Source organism: Thunnus thynnus, chromosome 7 (assembly GCF_963924715.1).
Source record: "Thunnus thynnus chromosome 7, fThuThy2.1, whole genome shotgun sequence".
In the NCBI taxonomy this organism is placed as follows: Eukaryota; Metazoa; Chordata; class Actinopteri; order Scombriformes; family Scombridae; genus Thunnus; species Thunnus thynnus.
In genome coordinates this window covers 25,426,136-25,453,546 of record NC_089523.1, presented here as the reverse complement: position 1 = coordinate 25,453,546, position 27,411 = coordinate 25,426,136, and the positions used below count along the sequence as shown (strand labels likewise).

The 27,411-nt window shown below is 43.5% G+C and overlaps 2 protein-coding genes and 1 pseudogene across 2 annotated transcripts; all 3 read left to right on the top strand.

Annotated features, from left to right (window-relative positions):
- The first annotated feature begins 494 nt into the window (after positions 1-494).
- LOC137186776 (uncharacterized) lies at positions 495-4,572 on the top strand (annotated as a pseudogene).
- A 534-nt stretch (positions 4,573-5,106) lies between these two features.
- LOC137186775 (olfactory receptor 4D9-like) lies at positions 5,107-6,150 on the top strand. The gene has a single exon (XM_067595825.1). The coding sequence runs from the start codon at positions 5,192-5,194 to the stop codon at positions 5,990-5,992; it is 801 nt and encodes a 266-aa protein (XP_067451926.1). The 5' UTR covers positions 5,107-5,191; the 3' UTR covers positions 5,993-6,150.
- Positions 6,151-24,947: 18,797 nt separating this feature from the next.
- LOC137186773 (olfactory receptor 2AT4-like) lies at positions 24,948-26,647 on the top strand. Its single transcript, XM_067595822.1, has one exon. It carries the CDS (start codon positions 25,064-25,066, stop codon positions 25,862-25,864), a length of 801 nt encoding a protein of 266 aa, XP_067451923.1. The 5' UTR covers positions 24,948-25,063; the 3' UTR covers positions 25,865-26,647.
- The last annotated feature ends 764 nt before the right edge of the window (positions 26,648-27,411 follow it).

Genomic DNA, 27,411 nt, shown 5'->3' with positions numbered 1-27,411 from the left:
TTCAAACCAACCTTATTTTAGTCATATAGACATGTTCAATGAATTCATTCCTTCATACAGAATTTCCACCTGCAGTTCAAAGCGATGTATTTAACCATATGTGTTCAGTGAAGATGAAACAACTCAAGTCAAAAGAAATGCAGCTGGGGAGAGGTCCAGATGAGAACAAGCTGGTACAGAAAAAAGATGTTTTGTCAGTCATATGGGAACACTTTGGCTTCATTCAACACAGTATAAGACAAAACTAAGCTTCTTGTGCGAATGTGTGATGCGAGTGTGTGGGACAGACAGAGAAAGAGGTTGCACTCAAGACAGGCATGCAGGTATGCTGGATGTTATTAATGAACTGTAAATGTAGCACAGAATCTTCAGTATTAGCTACAGTTTGTCAAAAAATAAATGCTACAACTCTTCAACAACCAAGTGAAGTTCACTAGTTTTGTTTACCAGCAGATGAATATGTTGACAGCTACAACTCAGCCCTGAGTCTGTAAAGCATTCAGCTTCCTGACCACTTCCTCTGGGAAGCTGGGGCTCATTCATCTGTTACAAAAGCATTTGTTGAAATAATGTCACTCTAAAAGATCTGGCTAATAAGCAAATGAGAAAATTCCTGAAAGTGTTATTCAAATTTATTTATATTGCTTATTTTGACATTTGCAAGATATGTTAAATGGCTATATTTTACTTTGAATTTCCTATTTTAGCAAAAAAATATCTACAATTGTTCTTATATGTTAAACACACAGTATGTAATTTCTAACGCTAGGGGTCTCTCAATCAAAACAATAAGAAAAGATGGAGTTTGATGACGTTGTGAAGTAGTTTGGGAGTTGTTGTCTTCATTGTTAAACAACCAGCTTCTCCAGGTTAGGATTACCTCAGTGTTCATCATTCAGGATGTTCTATCTCACACAGGCTCCGCCCTCTACTGGATTCTATGGGTAATACTCCTCTCCAATCATGCACAATCGCTCACTGCAATTTGTATGTACGTAGCCAGCTTATCAGGATGCACCTACCAATTACATGCGCAATTACGTCCCGCACCCTATGTAAGCAGCGTCTTGCTGTCTTCTTCAACAACGGCCAATCAGCTTGCTGATCTCTTTTTTGTCCAGGGATGGAGTTGCCAGTAATTGCTCACTCCTGCCCGCTGTGTCCCGTCCTCATCACTGCCACCACCGCCACGGCTGCCAAGCATTACCTCTGCTTTGAGTGCCTTGGACGGGACCACGCAGAGAGTGGCATGATGCAGCCACTGCCCTGTGTACTCTGCTGGGTGCTTCCTTCAGTTCAACACTAGAGGCGGACGGAATATTTTCGACGTTGTGACATCTCACTCCACTGTGACGAGAGCGAGCCAGAGCTAGAGATTGAGCTCCGTGGGAAAGATGAAATCACCATTCACCCTGGCCCTCTGCCACCACTGCTGCCAGATGCCTTGTCTAAGACACTCTGAGCAGCTTCTCCCATGGATGATGAAGACAATCTCTCATCTGTCTCAGCAACTTCACTGACCTTCAGAAATCTGCCACCACCGTCCGTTTACCAGGATTTCCTGAAAGTTATGACCATGGTAGCAGAGCGTGTTGGGTTCCTTTGTCCCCCCCATTCCCTCCCAGGCCGGTCAGCCTGCTCCATGAAGGATTTTATTATTTAGTTTTTGGACCGGCAAGCGCAGCACGTCTCCCTGGGAAACTGTGACGCGGTGAGCAGGATTATATCTATTCACAGGAATAACGCTGCACGCCCACACTGGCCGGAGTGAGATGATTTCATGTGTCAGCTCTGTCTCCTGCTGTTCACACGGCCCTGCTTGGGACCGGCATACACAATGCTGCACTCAGGATTATGCTAGCGCAGCTGACGCCATTACTTCCTCATTAGAAAGTAACATTGTGGTAGAGAGAAATGTGGAGAGTGACGGATTTACCAACACAAACACGGAAGCTGTGTTAGGACAGCTGATGGTGATGTGTTCATGAGCCACTCCGTCAGCTCAGCCCTTTCGGTACTGGCCCCCCTTGGGTCAATCTTCCATTTATGAAAGGTTTTTGTGGTGGAGAGGGCCAAAGCAGAGTTTCACAGCTTCCTGGCTGCCGCCCCCCAGATGACCACCTGTCCCCTGACACAGTTTTGCAAGGAATGCTGTCACAGCTGTGTGTTGTCAGAGTGGATGGATAAAACACTGAGACTGGGTTATTCTTTTCAGTTCTGCTGTGTTCCTCCTCTGTTCTCAAGCATCAAGGAGATAAATCTATCCTTCCAAGAGGAAATAGATTTTCTCTCTGAAGAAATCCAGGAACTGTTATCGAAACAGGCTGTCTGGGTCTTTCCCACTCACAACAAACAGAAGGGATTTTACTCCACATACTTCTTGGTTCCCAAGAAGACAGGCGATTTCATACCCATTGTAGATCTTCACACTCTGAACCAATGCATCGCCAGAAAGATGTTCCTCATGCTGACCATCAGGAGATTGCTGGAATCTATTCAACCAGCTGGTTCACCACCATCGACCTGAAAGATGTGTATTTTCATATCGAGGTGGTGCCAAAACACAGGAAGTTCCTGCTTTTTGCCTTCCAGGGCATAGCCTACAAGTGCAACAGGCTACCGTTCGGCTACTCCCTGGCTCCCGGCACCGGACCTCATTGTCATGGCCAGGTCCAGAGAATGGGCCATTTTCCACACTGCCAGATTGGTGCTGCACCTAACTCAGATAGACTTTGCCATCAACTGGAAGAAGAGTGCCCCCCAGCCATGCCAGCATGTGCAATATCTAGGGGTTGTGCTTGATTCGGCCAGGCTGTGGGCTGCTCTGTCGGAACACAGACGGACAGCAGTCCCAGTCCTCAGACTGCAGTGGGGAGTGGCACTGACAGCTTTGACTGTCATGCAGGAATATGGGCTCATGGTAGCAGGCCATCCAAATGTTCCATTGGGGCTTCTGCACATGTTCCGCCTGCAACGGTGGTTAGCCAGCCTGCGCTTGGATCCACAGAGGCACAAGCATCACTTGGTGAACGTCCCCCTATCAGTGCAGGAGGACCTGCACTACTGGGGGTCCCCGCAGCATCTGTTCGCAGACACACCGTTAGGCCAAATGACTTCCTGCATAGCAGTGTTCACAGATGCATCCCTGACAGGGTGTGGGGGGGCACCTGTCTGGGGAGAGGTGGTGTGTGGCCTTCAGGGGAAAACCAACACATCAACCTCCTCGAACTTCAGGTGGTGCTCCTGGTTCTCTAACACTTCCTGTCTCTGGTTCAGGGGAGACATGGAGACACGACAACCGCACCACAGTCGCCTACATCAACAGGCAGGGTGGAGTCAGGTCCGCAGCCCTGTTGAAGATAGTGGAGAACCTGTTGGTGGGGGCCTCAGAACACCTTCTATCTCTGAGAGCCCTCCATGTTCGGGGTCTGGAGAACAGGGGCGCCAACCTCATGTCGAGGGATAGCCCTTTGCCAGACGAGTGGGTGCTGCATCCCAGGTTGGTGTAGCAGATTAGGAACTGGTTCGGGAGAGTGGACCTGTTCGCCAGTCAAAACAACACCCACTGCCCACTCTTGTTCTCCCTGACGCTGCACGATAATCCACCCTTGGGGGTGGATGCATTTGCACACATGCCAGGGCCAAGAATGCTGCTTTACGCCTTTCCCCCTCTTTGTCTCATTCCCCTGTTGATTAAAACAGGTAAAAATACTGGATAAAGCAGTTTCACGTGAAGAAAAAAAAAATCAGTGTTCCTCCGACGCTGTTCGGCAGGCACAGGATGTACAGGAGGGGCTGTTAGCCAAGCTGCTGCTAACGTTTGCTCAGATTGTTTCTCTGATGCATGTTTTTACTGTGAGCCAAATTATCCGCAGCGGTCTCCTCCTCTCCAAACCAAACATACATGTGGAATAAAACTCGTAAAGACACTGAATAAAGCAGATTCACATAAAAAAACTTGTTTCTACAATGATGTTTGGTGGGCACAGGACGTCTGGGAGGGGCTGCTAGTCAAGCTGCAGCAAATGTTTGCTTGGCTTGTTTCTCTGATAACTTAAGATCCAGACGTCCGATGACTAAAATCCTTCATCAGGTTCAAAGACATAGTTAAAAAACCACCAAGATCTAAAAAATTATCGTAAAAATGTGGCTTAAAACTGAATAAAAGTCAATTTATGACAGTTTCTGGCGCACAACCACAACACCCACCAAGTATTATCTTGTATGCATATACTCTTTGGTAGATGCCATTGTGGTGGACAACCACAACACCGACATATGCATCTTGTGCACATATACTCTTTGGTAGAGGAGATATGACGCCATTGACAGGCGACCAAATGAAATTGACCATTACCTTGATTCAAATTATGGATTTCTCTGGGTTGGAAAATTGTTGGAAACATTTGGGATAATGTAAGTATATAACTGAACAAATTATATATTATAGGTCTAGTCGCTTTTAGACATTTTAATGCGGAATAGTTACTTTAAACTTTAAATAAATATGACAATATACTGTAAGTCATAATCCAGAGTTTTCTTGTTTATTTTTCAGTACAAACAACTATGAGTTCCACTGTGATGACAGATAATATTGTGCACAAGTGTATTTGATAAGGTATAGTTTGATTAATCATGACTGAGGTAAATGTGACAATTAATTGTGATATTTATTTGATGTGCTTTTGTCCAGCCGTACTTTGCAGATAAATGACTATTTATCTAGGATATAGGATTCCAGATGTTGATAATTAGAATAAGCTAACTAACTAGTAGCTCAAGTTAGCTGGCATCAGTATGCAGTGTGATTGGACAATGGGGCTGAACAATGGAAACTTACTTTTCAGCTGAGCCTTAAAACCTTAAATCGTGGAAGCTGCTTGGTAAACTCCACTGTTGGTTTTAGAGAAAGCTCTTCCACTGAGCTCAGGCGGAGTTACATTTTTCAAATCTGACTACAACTGGCTGTTTATGATATATATTGAATGATCTTTTGCTTTAAGAAGAGTATTTTCACCAACTTCTTTTTAGCTATTTTTGTCATCTTGATATTTTGTTGAATATGCCTTTACAGAATGCTTCAATCAAAGTAACAGAATTTATTATAGGTGGTTTTGACAAAACTGAAAAGCCTTTTGTGGTTGGTGTGGTTATATTAATTGCCTATGTTCTTGCTATATTAGCCAATATGATGAACATCCTCTTCATCATATATGACAAGCGTTTACACAAACCAATGTATCTTCTGATTTGCAACCTTGCTGTTGTTGATATACTATACACGTCCAGTAGCAGTCCAACAATGATTGGGGTTCTAGTTGCTGGTGTTAAAACCATATCCTATGTGCCATGCTTCATTGCAATGTTTGCTTTCCACTTGGGAGGGGTAATGGTGACATTTGCTTTATCGATTATGGCATTTGATCGATTGATTGCTATTAGTTGCCCATTTAAGTACCACAGTTATTTAACAAATGTGCGCACTCTTGTCCTTACATATATCCTGTGGATTGTTGCCTGTGGTTTTGCGTCCTATCTGCAAGCAATCCTGCTACCTCTCCCTCACTGCCACTCAAAGCTGAAGCATAATTTCTGTGAATTTGCTGCCATAATACGAACTACATGTGTTGATGTCACACCCTATTTCAATCTGGTTGCCGTTATAATATTTATTTATTTATTTTTCACTTTCACGTTTATTTGCCTGTCATACATCTTGATCATATTTTTTGTTAAATTATCCTCAAATAGTAACAAAAGGAAAATGGGCAGCACTTGTTTGAGTCACTTGATTGTGGTAACGTGTTATTACTGTCCAGTATTTGTTATCGTTGTCTTGACCAGGATGGGTGTGGTATTAACTCTTGAGGCTCGCCATGGCTTATTGATCGGGACCATCCTCGGTCCATCTCTTGTAAATCCTTTTGTGTACTGTCTTAGGACAAAAGAAATTAGATGTAAGATCTTGGGAATTTTCAAAAGCAGTTGAGACATTTCAGTAGATCCTCATGAATTGTCAATTTGTTAATACTTTATTATGGAAGATGCATCCTTTTATGATCTAAGTAATATGATATAATGATGGAATCATTCATCCATGTATTTTCTGAACTGTTAATCCTGTTCAGGGTTGTAATGGACAGAAGCTTATCCCAACAAACATTGGCTGAGAAGCAGTCTACATCCCGGTCAATTCAGCAATCTGTTGACAAACACAGTCACACTTACATGTTCACAGCAATTTAGACTTTCCAGTCAACCTAACCTGCATGTCTTTTGACTGTGGGAGGAAACTGGAGGAAACCCACACAGAGCCAAGGAAAAACATGCAAACTCTCTCATAACTTCCCCCTGCCACTTGATGGAATATATTATGAAGCAAATATGTTGTATATCAAAAGCTTTATTTGTTTTTTTCTGTGCTTTTCAGTATACCAAATTCATACTTACAAGCATTACTTATTGTCTGTAACTATGTTTATGTCAATAAACTATATGCTGCTGTAGGTGTTCGCAAACTTTCCTCAAACCTTTAAAAAAAGTAATCATGGTAAAAAGAACTGATGAGTTAATAATGTTGAGGTTAATTTTTGATTCAAAACCTTTAAATTAAAAAATCATCAAATTTAGGGTGGTTGAGGCTGTGTGCTTGTGCTTATCATCTTAATTCCCACATTTGGCAAAATATTTTCTGAGCCAGAGAAGTAAAGTGGAACTCCCTATTTGCTGTGTGTCTAACTAGAAGAAGTTGCCTGAGGTCCAGAAGATTTTCACCAGCTCTAATCCTTGAAATATGGCCAATACTTACTGAGATTTGTGAAGTCTGTGTCAGCACTGATCAAGGCATCTCTTGATTGATCCATATCATCTATAGTATATGAAGCCACATTCAGTTTGATCCTTTTTTCACTGAAACCTTTTGCTTATTTGATTGTTTTTCAATCTTCTACTTCAGTCTTTATGGAACACATGCTAAAGTCTCTCCTGCATTTGCTTATTTAACGTATATACAGTACATAATTTAGCCTCAATTACCCTTGTATTAGAATTTTACTTTGTAGCACATTTGCAGGATTTGTTTGCATATTTGTTTGAGGTTTTAAAGCCATGTGTTAGCATTACTTTATAAGAACGTTATTTCTGGGATGGGGTCTAGTAAACTGGTGGTTTTTGAAAGGCAGTGTTCATTGCACAGGCCAGCTTCAAGCTATCTAACAAGAACTTGACTAGATACCAGTTTTGTCTCACAGGCTGAATTGTCCATTTTCTTGTTAGTTTCATTGTGCAAATGGCTACAAATTACTGTCATTGTCACCTTGAATCTGCTATATTTAAAAAGTGACCCAAAAGATAACTCAACAATGTACATGTGTGGCCAACAGTAAACTATGTATATACTATAAACATTATCAAGTAATATACAGTAAATAAGTGAAAACAGCATTGTCACTGAGTGGGTGTATAACCCTCTATAAAAACAATAACAAATTTGTTTTATACATCTACTGCATGGTAATTCAATTTTTGCTAGGTGTGAGCAATTCTCTGGTTTTGGAGCCAGTTCACCTTCAGTGTCAGTGGATGGTTGCATTAGCTGCTGAGACATTGGCATAGTTGCAGGCATCATTCATTGGGCCACAGGTGGCATGGACTGCTGTAGCACAGGGGAATTATTCATAGGCCAAGCACTAGCAGTGGTTGACCCCACTGGAGCTCCCACCCCTGTTCAAGTTCATGTTGTGTGTGTGTTTGTGTGCATCACGCTAAAAACGCTGATCACGCTATATTTATTGAAAATGTTGAAAATGTTTTAATAAAAACAAATCATATTTTCCAAAGAGCACTATCCTCCGCCTCCCCCTCTCCATCCTCTCCGGCTCTCTGTGATGCTGGGATGATAACGGCTCAGCAGCCCATCGCAGAGTCTGTGTAATACTGTAAGCACCTGGTCTGCCAGCACCCCTGCCTCTCGTCTCTCTGTCAGAGAAGCAGACAATGGGAGGCTTTGTTTAACTGCAGACGGTGTGAGTCAAAAAAAGTCCAGTGCTGAGTGCATTCATGAGCGCTATGTAAGGCATGATGTGGTGAGAAAAACACACATCCTGCCCAACATAGCGACACTCAAAAGTGGGTTTGTGTCTCACTGTGCTGGCCAGTACCGTTATTTTTCGGACTGGCCAGCACAGCACATCCCCCAGGAAACTGTGACGTGGTGAGGGGCGTTATAATCATTCACAGGAATAACGCCACGCACCTGCACACTGACTGAGGCGAGAGGACTTCATGTGTCGGCTCTATCTCCCGCTGTTCACACCACCCTGCTCGGGAAGCTGCGTACACAGTGCTTCACTCGGGGTCATGTTAGTGCGGCTGACAGTGTGACTTCCTCATTAGAAAGTAACGCCATGGGACGGCTCATGCACTGTGGAAAGTGGACACCCAGCCTGCTCTGCTCCTCTCCGGTTATTTCTGTGAGAAATGTGGAGAGTGACGGACGCACCAACACAAACAAGGAAGCTGTGTCAGGAAAGTTGACAGTGATGCGTTCACGGACCGCTCTGTCACCTTGGCCCTTTCGATGCCAGCCCCCCTTGGGCCAATCTTCCATTTATGGAAGGTTTGGCGGTGGAGAGGGCTGAAGCAGAGTATCACAGCCTCCTGGCTGCCGCCCCCCAGATGACCGCCCGTCCCCTGACGCAGTTTTATGAGGAATGCTGTCACAGCTGTGTGTTGTCGAAGTGGATGGACAAAACACAGACTGAGTTATTCTCTTCAGTTCTGCCATGTTCCTCCTCCGTTCTCAGGTGTCAAGGAGATAAATCTATCCTCCCAAGAGGAAATAGATTTTCTCTCCGAAGACATCCAGGACCTGTTATCGAAACAGGCTACATTTATCATTCCCACTCATGACAGACAGAAGGGGTTTTACTCCGCGTACTTGGCAGCCCAGCCCTGATCCATTCCCCAAGTGTGGAGGGCTTTGTCCCAGGAGGCAGGCTCGATAGGTGCGCTGCCCACGTTAGGCCAACCTCTCCGGGCTTGGCTCCTGAGAGGGATAGGCTGATGAGGGCTGGACTGTCTGCACAGGTTGTGCAGACTATCCAGGCAGCAAGAGTGGGATCCACCATTGCTTGCTACAAAGCAAAATGGTTGGGATTCCAACGCTAGTGCAAGGAGAGCAGCCTGGACCCCTGACACATGCAGTAAAATAGGTCCTCTCTCTTCTACAATATCTGTTGCATAAGGGGCTGTCTAATGCCACTGTTAAAGTGTATGTAGCAGCCATTTTCTCCTGTCATGAGGGGTTTGGCGACAGACCTGTCTTCACCCACCCCCTCGTGAGGCGTTTCCTGCAAGGAGTTAGGAGACAATGGCCGGTGAGGTGTGTCTCCACCCCTCAGTGGGAACTGCCGGTGGTGCTTGAGGCTCTAGTGAGTGATCCCTATGAGCCTCTGGAGTGCGCCTCTTTAAAAGCGTTGTCATTCAAAACAGCTTTGCTGCTTGCACAGTCTTCAGAATATGCAAGTTTGGCGCCCTGGTAGTTCACACCAGCTGTTTGCTGCTTCATGGTGACCACAGTGGTGATACTCGCAGACCGAACCCCTCCCTTGGTTCTAAGAACATGAGGAGCTCGTTTAGGTCAAGAACTATTCGGATAAAGGTGTTTTGTCCTCCACCCCATGGGGACACTAGGGATGCAAAACTGCACCTCTTGTGCCCAGTACGTGCGTTGGCATGTTATGTTGAATGCATGGCCCCATTACGGTGAACTGAACAGCTGTTCATGTGCTACGGAGAGTGAGTGGCTGGCAAGGCCCTATCCAAGAAGCACCTAGCTAGTTGGCTTTGTGAGCGCATCTCCCAAGCCTACTGTCAGGCGGATAAGGACCCCCCACTCTGGTCCGAGCGCATTCCACACATGGCATGGCAGCATCTACGGCCTTGTTTGGTGGGGTGACTGTCGAGGACATATCCACAGCAGCGTCCTGGTCTACGCCTCGTCCGTTCATAAGGTTCTATCTCTTGGACATGACAGGCTCCTTTTCATGGTCCGTGCTCACAGGTGCAACTCAAGACTTGTGAAAAGGGTGGTGTGTGTGTCAGCTGTGGTTCACCTGACCCCCCTGGGAAATAATATATCAGTATTCTCCGATGATCCAAGATGATTGGGGCGTGCAGGGTGTTTGGTATATGACCTATAACCCCTGCGAGGTTAGGCCATTTTTTTCACCCAGCGCTGGTCCATGGTAACTGGACTGGGTTGGGCCTCCTACTTCTCCACTAAGCGGCTGGGATTATAAAGTCGTAGGTGGACCACGGCGACTAACCTGTGGCTGGCCGGAATCAGTGAGGCAGTCTGATGATATGGCGTGGCAGGGTGTACATTCATCGGAGAGAGTCCAGTCGAGAGCGGAGCCTCTGTAAGATAGAACACAGGTTATGATATTGTAACCCTAGTTTTATAAGCACAGGCGGAGCCCTTTGCCGACAGACGCTGCCACTCCCACGCTGTCCACTGAAGTGGTTTTGGATGGTGAGCGGCAGCGAGATACTGCTTATATAGGGTGTGGGACACATGTAATTAGTAGGCGCGTCCTGATTGGCAGGCTACATACATGCAAATTTCAGCGAGCAATTGCATGCATGTGATCGGAAAGGAGTATTACCCATAGAGTCCAGCAGAGGGCTCTGTCTGTGCTTATAGAACTAGGATTACAATATCGTATTTTTCGTTTTACCAGAGGCCAAATTATCCACAAAAGTCTTCTCCTCTCCAGAACAAAAAGACCCAGTAATTAAAACAGGTAAAAACACTGAATCAAGCAGTTTCACGTAAAAAAAAATCATTGTTTCTCCGACGCTGTTTGGCGGGCCATACTTTGCAGATAAATTACTGTTTATCTAGGATATAGAATTTCAGATGTTGATAATAAGAATAAACTAACTAGTTAGTAGCTGACATCAGTATCCAGCGTGATTGGACAATGGGACTGTCCAATGAAAACCTACTGTTCAGTTGAGCCTTAAAACCTTAAATCCTAGGAGCTGTTTGGTAAACTCGATTCTTGGTTTTAGAGAAAGCCGTGTGATTGAGCTCAGGCGGAGTTACATTTCTCAAATCTGACTAGAACTGGCTGTTTATAATATATATTGAATGATCTTTTGCTTTAAGAAGAGTATTTTCATCATTTTTGCTATTTTGTCATCTTGATATTTTTTTGAATATGTCTTTTTACAATTCTTCAATCAAAGTAACAGAATTTATTATAGGTGGTTTTGACAAAACTGAAAAGCCTTTTGTGGTTGGTGTGGTTATATTAATTACCTATGTTCTTGGTATATTAGCCAATATGATGAACATCCTCTTCATCATATATGACAAGCGATTACACAAACCAATGTATCTTCTGATTTGCAACCTTGCTGTTGCTGATGTACTGTACACCTCCAGTGCCAGTCCAACAATGATTGGGGTTCTAGTTGCTGGTGTTAAAACCATATCCTATGTGCCATGCTTCATTGCAATGTTTACTTTCAACTTTGGAGGGGTAATGGTGACATTTGCTTTATCGATTATGGCATTTGATCGATTGATTGCTATTAGTTGTCCATTTAAGTACCACAGTTATTTAACAAATGTGCGCACTGTTGTCCTTGCATATATCCTGTGGATTGTTGCCTGTGGTTTTGCGTCCTTTCTGCAAGCAATCCTGATACCTCTCCCTCACTGCCACTCAAAGCTGAAGCATAATTTCTGTGAATTTGCTGCCATATTACGAACTACATGTGTTGATCTCACACCCTATTTCAATCTGGTTGCCGTCGTAGTATTTATTTACTTATTTTTCACTTTCACGTTTATTTGCCTGTCATACATTTTGATCATATTTTTTGTCAAATTATCCTCAAACAGTAACAAAAGGAAATTGGGCAGCACTTGTTTGAGTCACTTGATTGTGGTAATGTGTTATTACTGTCCAATATTTGTTTTGGTTATCTCGCCCAGGATCGGCGTGGTATTAACTCTTGAGGCTCGCCATGGCTTAATGATTGGGGCCGTCCTTGGTCCATCTCTTGTAAATCCTTTTGTGTACTGTCTTAGGACAAAAGAAATTAGATGTAAGATTTTTGGAATTTTCAAAAACAGCTAAGACATTTCAGTAGATCCTCATGAATTGTCAATTTGTTAATACTTTAATATTATGGAAGATGCATCCTTTTATGATCTAAGTAATATGATATAATGATGGAATCATTCATCCATGTATTTTCTGAACTGTTAATCCTGTTTAGGGTTGTAATGGACAGAAGCTTATCCCAACAAACATTGGCTGAGAAGCAGTCTACATCCCGGTCAATTCAGCAATCTATTGACAAACACAGTCACACTTACATGTTCACAGCAATTTAGACTTTCCAGTCAACCTAACCTGCATGTCTTTTGACTGTGGGAGGAAACTGGAGGAAACCCACACAGAGCCAAGGAAAAACATGCAAACTCTCTCACAACTTCCCCCTGCCACTTGATGGAATATATTATGAAGCAAATATGTTGTATATCAAAAGCTTTATTTGTTTTTTTCAGTGCTTTTCAATTTACCAAATTCATACTTACAAGCATTACTTATTGTCTGTAACTATGTTTATGTCAATAAACTGTATGCTGCTGCAGGTGTTCGCAAACTTTCCTCAAACCTTTAACAAAATTAATCATGGTAAAAAGAACTGATGAGTTAATAATGTTGAGGTTAATTTTTGATTCAAGACCTTTAAATTCAAAAATCATCCAATTTAGGGTGGTTGAGGCTGTGTGCTTGTGCTTATCATCTAAATTCCAACATTTGGCAAAATATTTTTCTGAGCCAGAGAAGTAAAGTGGAACTCCCCATTTGCTGTGTCTAACTAGAAGAAGTTGCCTGAGGTCCAGAAGATTTTCATTAGCTCTAATCCTTGAAATATGGCCGATACTTACTGAGATGTATGAAGTCTGTGTCAGCACTGATCAAGACATCTCTTGATTGATCTATATCATCTATAGTATATGAAGCCACATTCAGTTTGATCCTTTTTTCACTGAAACCTTTTGCTTATTTGATTGTTTTTCAATCTTCTACTTCAGTCTTTATGGAAAACATGCTAAAGTGCCTCCTGCATTTGGTTATTTAACGTATATACAGTACATAATTTAGCCTTGATTACCCTTGTATTAGAATTTTACTTTGTAGCACATTTGCAGGATTTGTTTGCATATTTGTTTGAGGTTTTAAAGCCATGTGTTAGCATTACTTTATAAGAACTTTATTTCTGGGATGGGGTCTAGTAAACTGGTGGTTTTTGAAAGGCAGTGTTCATTGCACAGGCCAGCTTCAAGCTATCTAACAAGAACTTAACTAGATACCAGTTTTGCCTCACAGGCTGAATTGTCCATTTTCTTGTTAGTTTCATTGTGCAAATGGCTACAAATTACTGTCATTGTCACCTTGAATCTGCTATATTTAAAAAGTGACCCAAAAGATAACTCAACAATGTACATGTGTGGCCAACAGTAAACTATGTATATACTATAAACATTATCAACTAATATACAGTAAATAAGTGAAAACAGCATTGTCATTGAGTGGGTGTATAACCCTCTATAAAAACAATAACAAATTTGTTTTATACATCTACTGCATGGTAATTCAATTTTTGCTAGGTGTGAGCAATTCTCTGGTTTTGGAGCCAGTTCACCTTCAATGTCAGTGGATGGTTGCATTAGCTGCTGAGACATTGGCATAGTTGCAGGCATCATTCATTGGGCCACAGGTGGCATGGACTGCTGTAGCACAGGGGAATTATTCATAGGCCAAGCACTAGCAGTGGTTGACCCCACTGGAGCTCCCACCCCTGTTCAAGTTCATGTTGTGTGTGTGTTTGTGTGCATCACGCTAAAAACGCTGATCACGCTATATTTATTGAAAATGTTGAAAATGTTTTAATAAAAACAAATCATATTTTCCAAAGAGCACTATCCTCCGCCTTCCCCTCTCCATCCTCTCCGGCTCTCTGTGATGCTGGGATGATAACGGCTCAGCAGCCCATCGCAGAGTCTGTGTAATACTGTAAGCACCTGGTCTGCCAGCACCCCTGCCTCTCGTCTCTCTGTCAGAGAAGCAGACAGTGGGAGGCTTTGTTTAACTGCACACGGTGTGAGCCAAAAAAATCCAGTGCTGAGTGCATTCATGAGCGCTATGTAAGACATGATGTGGTGAGAAAAACACACATCCTGCCCAACATAACGACACTCAAAAGTGGGTTTGTGTCTCGCTGTGCTGGCCGGTACCGTTATTTTTCGGACTGTCCAGCACAGCACATCCCCCCAGGAAACTGTGACGTTGTGAGGGGCGTTATAATCATTCACAGGAATAACGCCACGCACCTGCACACTGACCGCAGCGAGAGGACTTCATGTGTCGGCTCTATCTCCCGCTGTTCACACCACCCTGCTCGGGACGCTGCGTACACAGTGCTTCACTCGGGGTCATGTTAGTGCGGCTGACAGTGTGACTTCCTCATTAGAAAGTAACGCCATGGGACGGCTCATGCACTGTGGAAAGTAGACACCCAGAATGCTCTGCTCCTCTCTGGTTATTTCTGTGAGAAATGTGGAGAGTGACGGACGCACCAACACAAACAAGGAAGCTGTGTCAGGAAAGTTGACAGTGATGCGTTCACGGACCGCTCTGTCACCTTGGCCCTTTCGATGCCAGCCCCCCTTGGGCCAATCTTCCATTTATGGAAGGTTTGGCGGTGGAGAGGGCTGAAGCAGAGTATCACAGCCTCCTGGCTGCCGCCCCCCAGATAACCGCCCATCCCCTGACGCAGTTTTATGAGGAATGCCGCCACAGCTGTGTGTTGTCGAAGTGGATGGACAAAACACAGACTGAGTTATTCTCTTCAGTTCTGCCATGTTCCTCCTCCGTTCTCAGGTGTCAAGGAGATAAATCTATCCTCCCAAGAGGAAATAGATTTTCTCTCCGAAGACATCCAGGACCTGTTATTGAAAAAGGCTGCATTTATCATTCCCACTCATGACAGACAGAAGGGGTTTTACTCCGCGTACTTGGCAGCCCAGCCCTGATCTATTCCCCAAGTGTGGAGGGCTTTGTCCCAGGAGGCGGGCTCGATAGGTGCGCTGCCCACGTTAGGCCAACCTCTCCGGGCTTGGCTCCTGAGAGGGATAGGCTGATGAGGGCTGGACTGTCTGCACAGGTTGTGCAGACTATCCAGGCAGCAAGAGTGGGATCCACCATTGCTTGCTACAAGGCAAAATGGTTGGGATTCCAACACTAGTGCAAGGAGAGGAGGCTGGACCCCTGACATGTGCAGTAAAAGAGGTCCTCTCTCTTCTACAATATCTAGTGCATAAGGGGCTGTCTCATGCCACTGTTAAAGTGTATGTAGCAGCCGTTTTCTCCTGTCATGAGGGGTTTGGCGACAGACCTGTCTTCACCCACCCCCTCGTGAAGCGTGTCCTGCAAGGAGTTAGGAGACAATGGCACACATGGCATGGCAGCATCTATAGCCTTGTTTGGTGAGGTGACTGTCGAGGACATATCCACAGCAGCGTCCTGGTCTACACCTCGTCCATTCATAAGGTTCTATCTCTTGGACATGACAGGCTCCTTCTCATGGTCCATGCTCACAGGTGCAACTCAAGACTTGTGAAAAGGGTGGTGTGTGCGTCAGCTGTGGTTCACCTGACCCCCCCTGGGAAATAATATACCAGTATTCTCCCATGATCCAAGATGACTGGGGTGTGCAGGGTGTTTTGGTATATGACCTATGACCCCTGCGAGGTTAAGTCATTTTTTTCACCCAGCTCTGGTCCATGGTAACTGGACTGGGTTGGGCCTCCTACTTCTCCACTAAGCGGCTGGGATTATAAAGTCGTAGGTGGACCACAGCGACTAACCTGTGGCTGGCCGGAATCAGTGAGGCAGTCTGATGATATGGCGTGGCAGGGTGTACATTCATCGGAGAGAGTCCAGTCGAGAGCGGAGCCTCTGTAAGATAGAACACAGGTTATGATATTGTAACCCTAGTTTTATAAGCACAGGCGGAGCCTTTTGCCAACAGACGCTGCCACTCCCACACTGTCCGCTGAAGTGGTTTTGGATGGTGAGCGGCAGCGACAGCGAGACACTGCTTATATAGGGTGTGGGACACATGTAATCAGTAGGCGCGTCCTGATTGGCAGGCTACATACATGCAAATTTCAGCGAGCAATTGCATGCATGTGATCGGAAAGGAGTATTACCCATAGAGTCCAGCAGAGGGCTCTGTCTGTGCTTATAGAACTAGGATTACAATATCGTAACTTTCGTTTTACCAGAAGCCAAATTATCCACAAAAGTCTTCTCCTCTCCAGAAGAAAAAGCCCAGTGATTAAAACAGGTAAAAACACTGAATCAAGCAGTTTCACGTAAAAAAAAAAAAAAATCATTGTTTCTCTGACGCTGTTTGGCGGGCCATACTTTGCAGATAAATTACTGTTTATCTAGGATATAGAATTTCAGATGTTGATAATAAGAATAAACTAACTAGTTAGTAGCTGACATCAGTATCCAGCGTGATTGGACAATGGGACTGTCCAATGAAAACCTACTGTTCAGTTGAGCCTTAAAACCTTAAATCCTAGGAGCTGTTTGGTAAACTCGATTCTTGGTTTTAGAGAAAGCCGTGTGATTGAGCTCAGGTGGAGTTACATTTTTCAAATCTGACTACGACTGGCTGTTCATGATATATATCGAATGATCTTTTGCTTTAAGAAGAATATTTTCATCAACTTCTTTTTTGCTATTTTTGTCATCTTGATATTTTGTTGAATATGTCTTTACAGAATGCTTCAATCAAAGTAACAGAATTTATTATAGGTGGTTTTGACAAAACTGAAAAGCCTTTTGTGGTTGGTGTGGTTATATTAATTACCTATGCTCTTGCTATATTAGCCAATATGATGAACATCCTCTTCATCATATATGACAAGCGATTACACAAACCAATGTATCTTCTGATTTGCAACCTTGCTGTTGTTGATATACTATACACGTCCAGTACCAGTCCAACAATGATTGGGGTTCTAGTTGCTGGTGTTAATACCATATCCTATGTGCCATGCTTCATTGGAATGTTTGCTTTCCATGTGGGAGGGATAATGGAGATGTTTGCTTTATCAATTATGGCATTTGATCGATTGATTGCTATTAGTTGTCCATTTAAGTACCACAGTTATTTAACAAATGTGCGCACTCTTGTCCTTACATATATCCTGTGGATTGTTGCCTGTGCTTTTGCGTCCACTCTGCAAGCAACTCTGCTACCTCTCCCTCACTGCCACTCAAAGCTGAAGTATACTTTCTGTGAATATGCTGCCATAATACGAACTACATGTGTTGATCCCACACCCTATTTCAATCTGGTTACAGTCATAGTATTTTTTGTTTTATTTTCCACATTCACGTTTATTTGCCTGTCATACATCTTGATCATATTTTTTGTCAAATTATCCTCAGATAGTAACAAAAGGAAAATGGGCAGCACTTGTTTGAGTCACTTGGTTGTGGTAATGTGTTTTTACTGTCCAGTATTTGTTATTGTTGTCTTGACCAGGATGGGTGTGGTATTAACTCTTGAGGCTCGCCATGGCTTACTGATCGGGACTATCCTTGGTCCATCTCTTGTAAATCCTTTTGTGTACTGTCTTAGGACAAAAGAAATTAGATGTAAGATCTTCAGAATTTTCAAAAGCAGTTGAGACATTTCAGTAGATCCTCATGAATTGTCAATTTGTTAATACTTTATTATGGAAGATGCATCCTTTTATGATCTAAGTATTATGATAAAATGATGGAATCATTCATCCATGTATTTTCTGAACTGTTAATCCTGTTTAGGGTTGTAATGGACAGAAGCTTATCCCAACAAACATTGGGTGAGAAGCAGTCTACATCCCGGTCAGGTCAGCTATCTATTGACAAACACAGTCACACTCACATGTTCACATGCCAGCAATTTAGACTTTGCAGTTAACCTAACCTGCATGTCTTTTGACTGTGGGAGGAAACTGGAGGAAACCCACACAGAGCCAAGGAAAAACATGCAAACTCTCTCACAACTTCACCGTGCCACTTGATGGAATATGTTATGAAGCAAATATGTTGTATAACATAAGCTTTATTTGTTTTTTTCAGTGCTTTTCAATATACCAAATGCATACTTACAAGCATTACTTATTGTCTGTAACTATGTTTATGTCAATAAACTGTATGCTGCTGTAGGTGTTCGCAAACTTTCATAAAACTTTTAAAAAAACGTAATCATGGTAAAAAGAACTGATGAGTTAAGGATGTTGAGGTTAATTTTTAATTCAGAACCTCCAAATTATATAAAATTCAAATTCAGGGATGTTGAGGCTGTGTGCTTGTGCCTCTCATCTACATTTCCACATTTGGCAAGATATTTTTCTAAGCCAGAGAAGTAAAGTGGAACCATTTGCTGTGTCTAACTAGAAGAAGTTGCCTGAGGTCCAGAAGATTTCCACCAGCTCTAATCCTTGAAATATGGCCAATACTTACTGAGATTTGTGAAGTCTGTGTCAGCACTGATCAAGGCATCTCTTGATTGATCTATATCATCTATAGTATATAAAGCCATATTCAGTTTGATCCCTTTTTCACTTAAACGTTTTGCTTATTTGGTTGTTTTTCAATCTTCTACTTCAGTCTTTATGGAAAACATGCAAAAGCACTTCCCGTATTTGCTTCTTTAATGTATATACAATACATAATTTAGCCTTGATTACCCTTGTTTTAGGATTTTACTTTGTGGAACATTTGCAGGATTTGTTTGTATATTTGTTTGAGGTCTTAAAGCCATGTGTTAGCATTACTTTATAAGAACTTTATTTCTGGGATGGGGTCTGGAAAACTGGTGGTTTTTGAAAGGCAGTGTTTATTGCACAGGCCAGCTTCAAGCTATCAGACAAGAACTTGACTAGATACCAGTTTTGTCTCACGGGCTGAATTGACCATTCTCTTGTTAGTTTCATTGTGCAAACGGCTACAAATTACTGTCATCATCACCTTCAATCTGCTATATTAAAAGTGACCCAAAAGATGACACAACAATGTACATGTGTTGCCCACAGTAAACTATGTATATACTATAAACATTATCAAGTAATATACAGTAAATCAGTGAAAATAGGATTATCGTTGAGTGGGTGTATAACCCTCTATAAAAACAATAACAAATTTGTTTTATACATCTACTGCATGGTAATTCAATTTTTGCTAGGTGTGAGCAATTCTCTGGTTTTGGAGCTGAGCTGTGTAGGCCTGTAGCCCACTATCAAGTAAACTAGTTTTGGCCTTGCACTTCCTTGCTTAATTCCCAGGAATGGCCAGCCTTTCACTGATTCCTACACTCTGCCCATCCTAGCCCTGCATTGATGACCTCTTTATAAGGGGATGTGCACTGAGGTGCAACAGTTGGATCGCTGTCTTCAGTGATGGGTATTAAAACATTGTTTGCAGTATGGCAGGGCAATTCTTCCAAAGAAACCTTATTTTAGTCATATAGACATGTTCGATGTATTTATTCCTTCATACAGAATTTCCACCTGCAGTTCAAAGCGATGTATTTAACCATATGTGTCCAGTGAAGACGAAACAACTCAAGTCAAGAGAAATGCAGCTGGGCAGAGGTGCAGATGAGAACAAGCTGGTACAGAAAAAAAGATGTTTTGTCAGTCATATGGGAACACTTTGGCTTCATTCAGCACGATATAGGACAAAACTAAGCTTCTTGTACGAATGTGTGATGCGAGTGTGTGGGAGAGACAGAGAGAGAGGTTGCACTCAAGACAGGCATGCAGGTATGCTGGATGTTAGCAGTGAACTGTAAATGTAGCACAGAATCTTCAGTATGATCTACAGTTTGTCAAAAAAGAAATGCTACAACTCTTCAACAACCAAGTGAAGTTCACTAGTTTTGTTTACCAGCAGAAGAATGTGTTGACAGCTACAACTTAGCCCTGTCTGTAAAGCATTCAGCTTCCTGACCACTTCCTCTGGGAAGCTGGGGCTCATTGTTTCAGATGTCTGTTACAAAAGCATTTGTTGAAATAATGTCACTCTAAAACATCTGGCTAATAAGCAAATGAGAAAATTCAAATTTATGCTTATTTTGACATTTGGAAGATATGTTAAATGGCTATATTTTACTTTGAATTTCCTGTTTTAGCAAACAAATACCTGTTCTTATATGTTAAACACACATTATGTAATTTCTAATGCTATGGGTCTCTCAGTCAAAACAACAACAAAAGACAGAGTTTGATGACGTTGTGAAGTAGTTTGGGAGTTGTTGTCTTCATTGTCAAACAACCAGCATCTCTGGGTTAGGATTACCTCAGTGGTCATTATTCAGGATGTTCTATCTCACACAGGCTCCACCCTCTACTGGACTCTATGGGTAATACTCCTCTCCAATCACACACACACACACAATCGCTCACTGAAATTTGCATGTACATAGCCGGCCAATCAGGATGTGCCCACCAATTACGTGCCTCCTACACCATGTATAAGCAGCATCTTGCTACCGCTCACAGTCCTCTTTTCTTCAGCGACAACCAATCAGCTTGCTGATCTCTTTTCTCCAGGGATGGAGTCGCCAGGAACTGCTCGTTCCCACCCGCCATGTCCTGGCCTCATCACCGCCACTGCTGCTGTCAACAGGCATCACTTCTGTTTCAAGTGCCTTGGACAGGGCCACGCAAAGAGCAGTATGATGCAGCCACCGCCCTGCGTAATCTGCCAGGCACTTCCTTCAGATCAATGCCAGAAGCGGAGGAGCTTGAGATAGATCCCCATGGCAAAAATGAAATCACCACTCACCCTGGCCCTCCACCACCACCGCCATCGGATGTCTTGGATGAGACACTCCAAACTCCAAACTTCTCGAATGGGTAATGAAGACAATCTCTCATCTGTCTCAGTGACTTCACTGACCTTTGGAAATCCGCCGCTGACGTCTGTTCGCCAGGATTTCCCAAAAGTTATGATCATAGCGGCGGAGTGTGTTGGGCTTCCCTTGTCGCCCCCATTCGCGCCCAAGCCGGTCACCCGGCTCTGTGAAGGATTTTACAGCCTGGCTCATCCTACTCAGCCCGCCTTCGTTTCCCCTCCTCTACCAGACATCTGGCAGTGTGTCAAAGCATCCTGGAAGGAGCCGCTGAAAACAAAGTCAACAGTGGCGGACCTGGTATCCTTCCTGAGAGTGCAAGGCCACAAGGAGACAGGCTGTCCCGGTGTACCCCCCCGGCAGAAGCCCTCGCAGCCATCTCGATTCCCTATTCGGCTGGGTGGGCAGCTGCGAGAAAACTGCAGCCTCCGGTGATGCAGGACAGAGACATGCTGGAATATTTTGAAAAAATATTCTGGCTGGGTGCGCGTCTGGGCATGGCAGTGAACAATCTCGGTATGCTGGGCATCAAAGGGGCAAATACACCGCTACACACCTCCTCTATGGCAGAATAGGTTGAATTCCTGGGTTGCACCAAGGGTCAGGTTAACAACCTTGTTCTAGGTGTTGAGTCTGCTGCAGGACAAGTGATGTCACTTGCCACAGTAGACTCATGTCACATGTGGTTGAGACTCACCGCTCTACAGAGAGGACTTTCTGGGAACTGCCATAACACTGGATGGTCTCTTCGGATCCCTCTCCTCTGTCACTTAGCGCTTCTAGAGGCTTGAAGAAGAAAAGGCACAGTTTAGCCATCATCTGCTGCTCGCCCCTTCTTCAAATCAGAGAGGAGACGATGTGCGACGCCACAACGTGACGGCGAGGAGGAGAGTGCACAGGCAGGCTAGAACAAAAGCAACCTCCACTGCTTCAGCCACCTCCAACACCACCTCAATGGAGTAAATGCAGTGCCAGCCAATGCTGCAGTGAGGAGTGCAGACAAACCTCCGCTGAAACTGAGTTATGCTCGACGAAAGTCAGCGGCACTGAAATGACTGTCAGCAGGAGGGAGCATCACATCAGTGCAGGCCACGCACAACAGCCCCTCCCTGGATGTTCACCGCCCCCTCCCACCCCTGTTCAAGTTCATGTTCTATGTGTGTTTGTGTGCATTACGCTAAAAACGCTGATCACGCTATATTTGTTGAAAATGTTTTAATAAAAACAAATCATATTTTCCAAAGAGCACTATCCTCCGCCCTCCCCTCTCCATTCTCTCCGGCTCTCTGTGATGCTGGAATGATAACGGCTCAGCAGCCCATCACAGTCTGTGTAATACTGTAAGCACCTGGTCTGCCAGCACCCCTGCCTCTCGTCTCTCTGTCAGAGAAGCAGACAGTGGGAGGCTTTGTTTAACTGCAGATGGTGTGAGCCAAAAAAAGTCCAGTGCTGAGTGCATTCATGAGCGCTATGTAAGGCATGATGTGGTGAGAAAAACACACATCCTGCCCAACATAGCGACACTCAAAAGTGGGTTTGTGTCTCACTGTGCTGGCCGGTACCGTTATTTTTCGGACTGGCCAGCACAGCACATCCCCCAGGAAACTGTGACGTGGTGAGGGGCGTTATAATCATTCACAGGAATAACGCCACACGCCTGCACACTGACCAAAGCGAGAGGACTTCATGTGTTGGCTCTGTCTCCCACTGATCACACGACCCTGCTCGGGACGCTGCGTACACAGTGCTGCACTCAGGGTTATGCTAGCGCAGCTGACGCCATTACTTCCTCATTAGAAAGTAACACCGCAGTAGAGAGAAATGTGGAGAGTGACGGACACACCAACACAAATATGGAAGCTGTGTCAGGACAGCTGATGGTGATGCGTTCACGGACCACTCCGTCAGCTTGGCCCTTTCGGTACCGGCCCCCCTTAGGCCAATCTTCCATTTATGAAAGGTTTTTGCGGTGGAGAGGGCCAAAGCAGAGTTTCACAGCTTCCCGGCTGCTGCCCCCCAGATGACCACCCATCCCCTGACATAGTTTTGCAAGGAATACTGTCACAGCTGCGTGTTGTCAGAATGGATGGATAAAACACTGAGACTGGGTTATTCTTTTCAGTTCTGCTGTGTTCCTCGAGGTGGTGCCAAAACACAGGAAATTCCTGCATTTTGCCTTCCAGGGCATAGCCTACGAGTACAACGGGCTACCGTTCGGCTACTCCCTGGCTCCCGGCACTGGACCTCATTGTCATGGCCAGGTCCAGAGAATGGGCCATTTTCTACATTGCCAGATTGGTGCTGCACTTAACTCAGTTAGGCTTTGCCATCAACTGAAAGAAGAGCGCCCCCAGCCATGCCAGCAGGCGGAATATCTGGGGGTTGTGCTTGATTCAGCCAGGCTGTGGGCTGCTCTGTCGGAACACAGATGGACAGCCCTGCAGCAGGCAGTCCTTAGACTGCAGTGGGGAGTGGCACTGACAGCTTTGACTGTCATGCAGGAATATGGGCTCATGGCAGAAGGCCATCCAATTGTTCCATTGGTGCTCCTGCACATGTGCCGCCTGCAACAGTGGTTAGCCAGCCTGCGCTTGGATCCACAGAGGCACAAGCATCACTTGGTGAACGTCCCCCTATCAGTGCAGGAGGACCTGCACTACTTGGGGTCCCCGCAGCATCTGTTGGCACACCGTTAGGCCAAATGACTTCCTGCATAGCAGTGTTCACAGATGCATCCCTTACAGGGTGTGGGCAGGGGGGGCACCTGTCTGGGGAGAGTGATAGGTGGTGTGTGGCCTTCAGGGGAAAACCAACACATCCACGTCCTCGAACTTCAGGTGGTGCTCCTGGTTCTCTAACACTTCCTGTCTCTGGTTCAGGGGAGACACGGAGACACGACAACCGCACCACAGTTGCCTACATCAACAGGCAGGGTGGAGTCAGGTCCACAGCCCTGTTGAAGATAGTGGAGAACCTGTTGGTGTGGGCCTCAGAACACCTTCTATCTCTGAGAGCCCTCCATGTTCGGGGTCTGGAGAACAGGGGCGCCGACCTCATGTCGAGGGACAGCCCTTTGCCAGACGAGTGGGTGCTGCATCCCAGGTTGGTGTAGCAGATTAGGAACTGGTTCGGGAGAGTGGACCTGTTCGCCAGTCAAAACAACACCCACTGCCCGCTCTTGTTCTCCCTGATGCCGCACGACAATCTGCCCTTGGGGGTGGATGCATTTGCACACATGGCAGCGCCAAGAATGCTGCTTTATGCCTTTCCCCCCTCTTTGTCTCATTCCCCTGCTGATTAAAACAGGTAATAATACTGGATAAAGCAGTTTCACGTAAAGAAAAAAAAAATCAGTGTTCCTCCGACGCAGGCAACAGGGGCCTGTTGGCCAAGCTGCTGCTAACGTTTGCTCAGATTGTTTCTCTGATAACTAAAGATCCAGGCGTTCAGCATGTTTTTACTGTGAGCCAAATTATACGCAGCGGTCTCCTCCCCTCCAAACTAATAAAAAATGTGACAATTAATTGTGATATTTATTTTAAGTGATATCGTCCACCCATACTTTGCAGATAAATGACTATTTATCTAGGATATAGGATTCCAGATGTTGATAATTAGAATAAGCTTTCTAACTAGCAGCTCAAATTAGCTGCTATCAGTATCCAGTGTGATTGGACAATGGGGCTGTCCAATGACAACTTACTTTTCAGCTGTGCCTTAAAACCTTAAATCCTAGAAGCTGCTTGGTAAACTCCATTGTTGGTTTTAGAGAAAGCTGTTCCACTGAGCTCAGGTGGAGTTACATTTTTCAAATCTGATTACAACTGGCTTTTTATGATATATATTGAATGATCTTTTGCTTTAAGAAGAGTATTTTTATCAACTTCTTTTTTTCTATTTTTGTCATCTTGATATTTTGTTGAATATGTCTTTTTACAATTCTTCAATCAAAGTAACAGATTTTTTTATAGGTGGTTTTGAGAAAACTGAAAAGCCTTTTGTGGTTGGTGTGGTTATATTAATTACCTATGTTCTTGCTATATTAGCCAATATGATGAACATCCTCTTCATCATATATGACAAGCGATTACACAAACCAATGTATCTTCTGATTTGCAACCTTGCTGTTGTTGATATACTGTACTCCTCCAGTGCCAGTCCAACAATGATTGGGGTTCTTGTTGCTGGTGTTAATACCATATCCTATGTGCCATGCTTGCTTGAAATGTTTGCTTTCCATGTGGGAGGGATAATGGAGATGTTTGCTTTATCGATTATGGCATTTGATCGATTGGTTGCTATTAGTTGTCCATTTAAGTACCACAGTTATTTAACAAATGTGCGCACTCTTGTCCTTACATATATCCTGTGGATTGTTGCCTGTGCTCTTGTCTCCAGTCTGCCAGCAACTCTGCTATCTCTCCCTCACTGCTATTCAAAGCTGAAGTACACTTTCTGTGACTATCCTGCCATATTACGAACTACATGTGTTGATCCCACACCCTATTTCAATGAGGCGTCCATCATAGTGTTTTTTATTTTATTTTTCACTTTCACATTTATTTGCCTGTCATACATTTTGATCATATTTTTTGTTAAATTATCCTCAAATAGTAACAAAAGGAAAATGGGCAGCACTTGTTTGAGTCACTTGGTTGTGGTAACGTGTTATTACTGTCCAATATTTATTCTCATGGTCTTGACCAGGTTGGGTGTGGTATTAACTCTTGAGGCTCGCCATGGCTTGATGATCGGGACCATCCTTGGTCCATCTCTTGTAAATCCTTTTGTGTACTGTCTTAGGACAAAAGAAATTAGATGTAAGATCTTTGGAATTTTCAAAAACAGTTGAGACATTTCAGTAGATCATCATGAACTGTCAGTTTGTTAATACTTTATTATGGAAGATGCATCTTTTATGGTATAAGTATTTTGTTAAAACGAGGGAGTGATTCATCCATGTATTTTATGAACTGTTAATCCTGTTCAGGGTTGTAATGGACAGAAGCTTATCCCAATAAACATTGGGTGAGAAGCAGTTTCCATCCCTGACAGGTCTGCAATCTATTGACAAACACAGTCGCACTCACAAGTTCACATGCCAGCAATTTAGACTTTCCAGTTAACTTTACCTGCATGTCTTTTGACTGTGGGAGGAAACTGGAGGAAACCCACACAGAGCCAAGGAAAAACTCTCTCACAACTTCACCGTGCCACTTGATGGAATATATTATGAAGCAAACATGTTGTATAACAGAAGCTGTATTTGTTTTTTCCACTGCTTTTCAGTATACCAAATGCATACTTACCAGCATTACTTATTGTCTGTAACTATGTCTATGTCAATAAACTGTATGTTGCCGTAGGAGTTTGCAAACTTTCCTCAAACTTTTAAAAATGTAATCATAATCATCAACATGATCAACAATCATCATAAGAAGAACTGATGAGTTAAGGATGTTGAGGTTAATTTTTAATTCAAAACCTTTAAATAAAAAAAAAATCAAATTTAGGGTGGTTTAAGTTGTGTGCTTGTGCTTATCATCTAAATCCCCACATTTCGCAAAATATTTTTCTGAACCAGAGAAGTGAAGTGGAACTCCCCATTTGCTGTGTGTCTAACTAGAAGAAGTTGCCTGAGGTCCAGAAGATTTTCACCAGCTCTAATCCTTGAAATATGGCCAATACTTACTGAGATTTGTGAAGTCTGTGTCAGCACTGATCAAGGCATCTCTTGATTGATCTCTATCATCCACAGTATATAAAGCCACATTCTGTTTGATCCTTTTTTCACTTAAACCTTTTGCTTATTTGGTTGTTTTTCAATCTTCTACTTCAGTCTTTATGGAAAACTTGCAAAAGCGCTTCCCGAATTTGCTTCTTTAATGTATATACAGTACATAATTTAGCCTTGATTACCCTTGTATTAGGATTTTACTTTGTAAAACATTTGCAGGATTTGTTTGCATATTTGTTTGAGGTCTTAAAGCAATTTGTTAGCATTACTTTATAAGAACTTTATTTCTGAGATGGGGTCTGGAAAACTGGTGGTTTTTGAAAGGCAGTGTTTATTGCACAGGCCAGCTTCAAATTATCTGACAAGAACCTAGCCAGACCCCAGTTTTGTCTCACAGGCTGAATTGTCCATTTTCTTGTTAATTTCATTGTGTAAATGGTTACAAATTATTGTCATCATCACCCTGAATCTGCTATATTAAAAAGAGTGACCCAAAAGATAATACAACAATGTACATGTGTGGCCAACAGTAAACTATATATATACTATAAACATTATCAAGTAATATACAGTAAATCAGTGAAAATAGGATTATCGTTGAGTGGGTGTATAACCCTCTATAAAAACAATAACAAATTTGTTTTATACATCTCCTGCTCAGT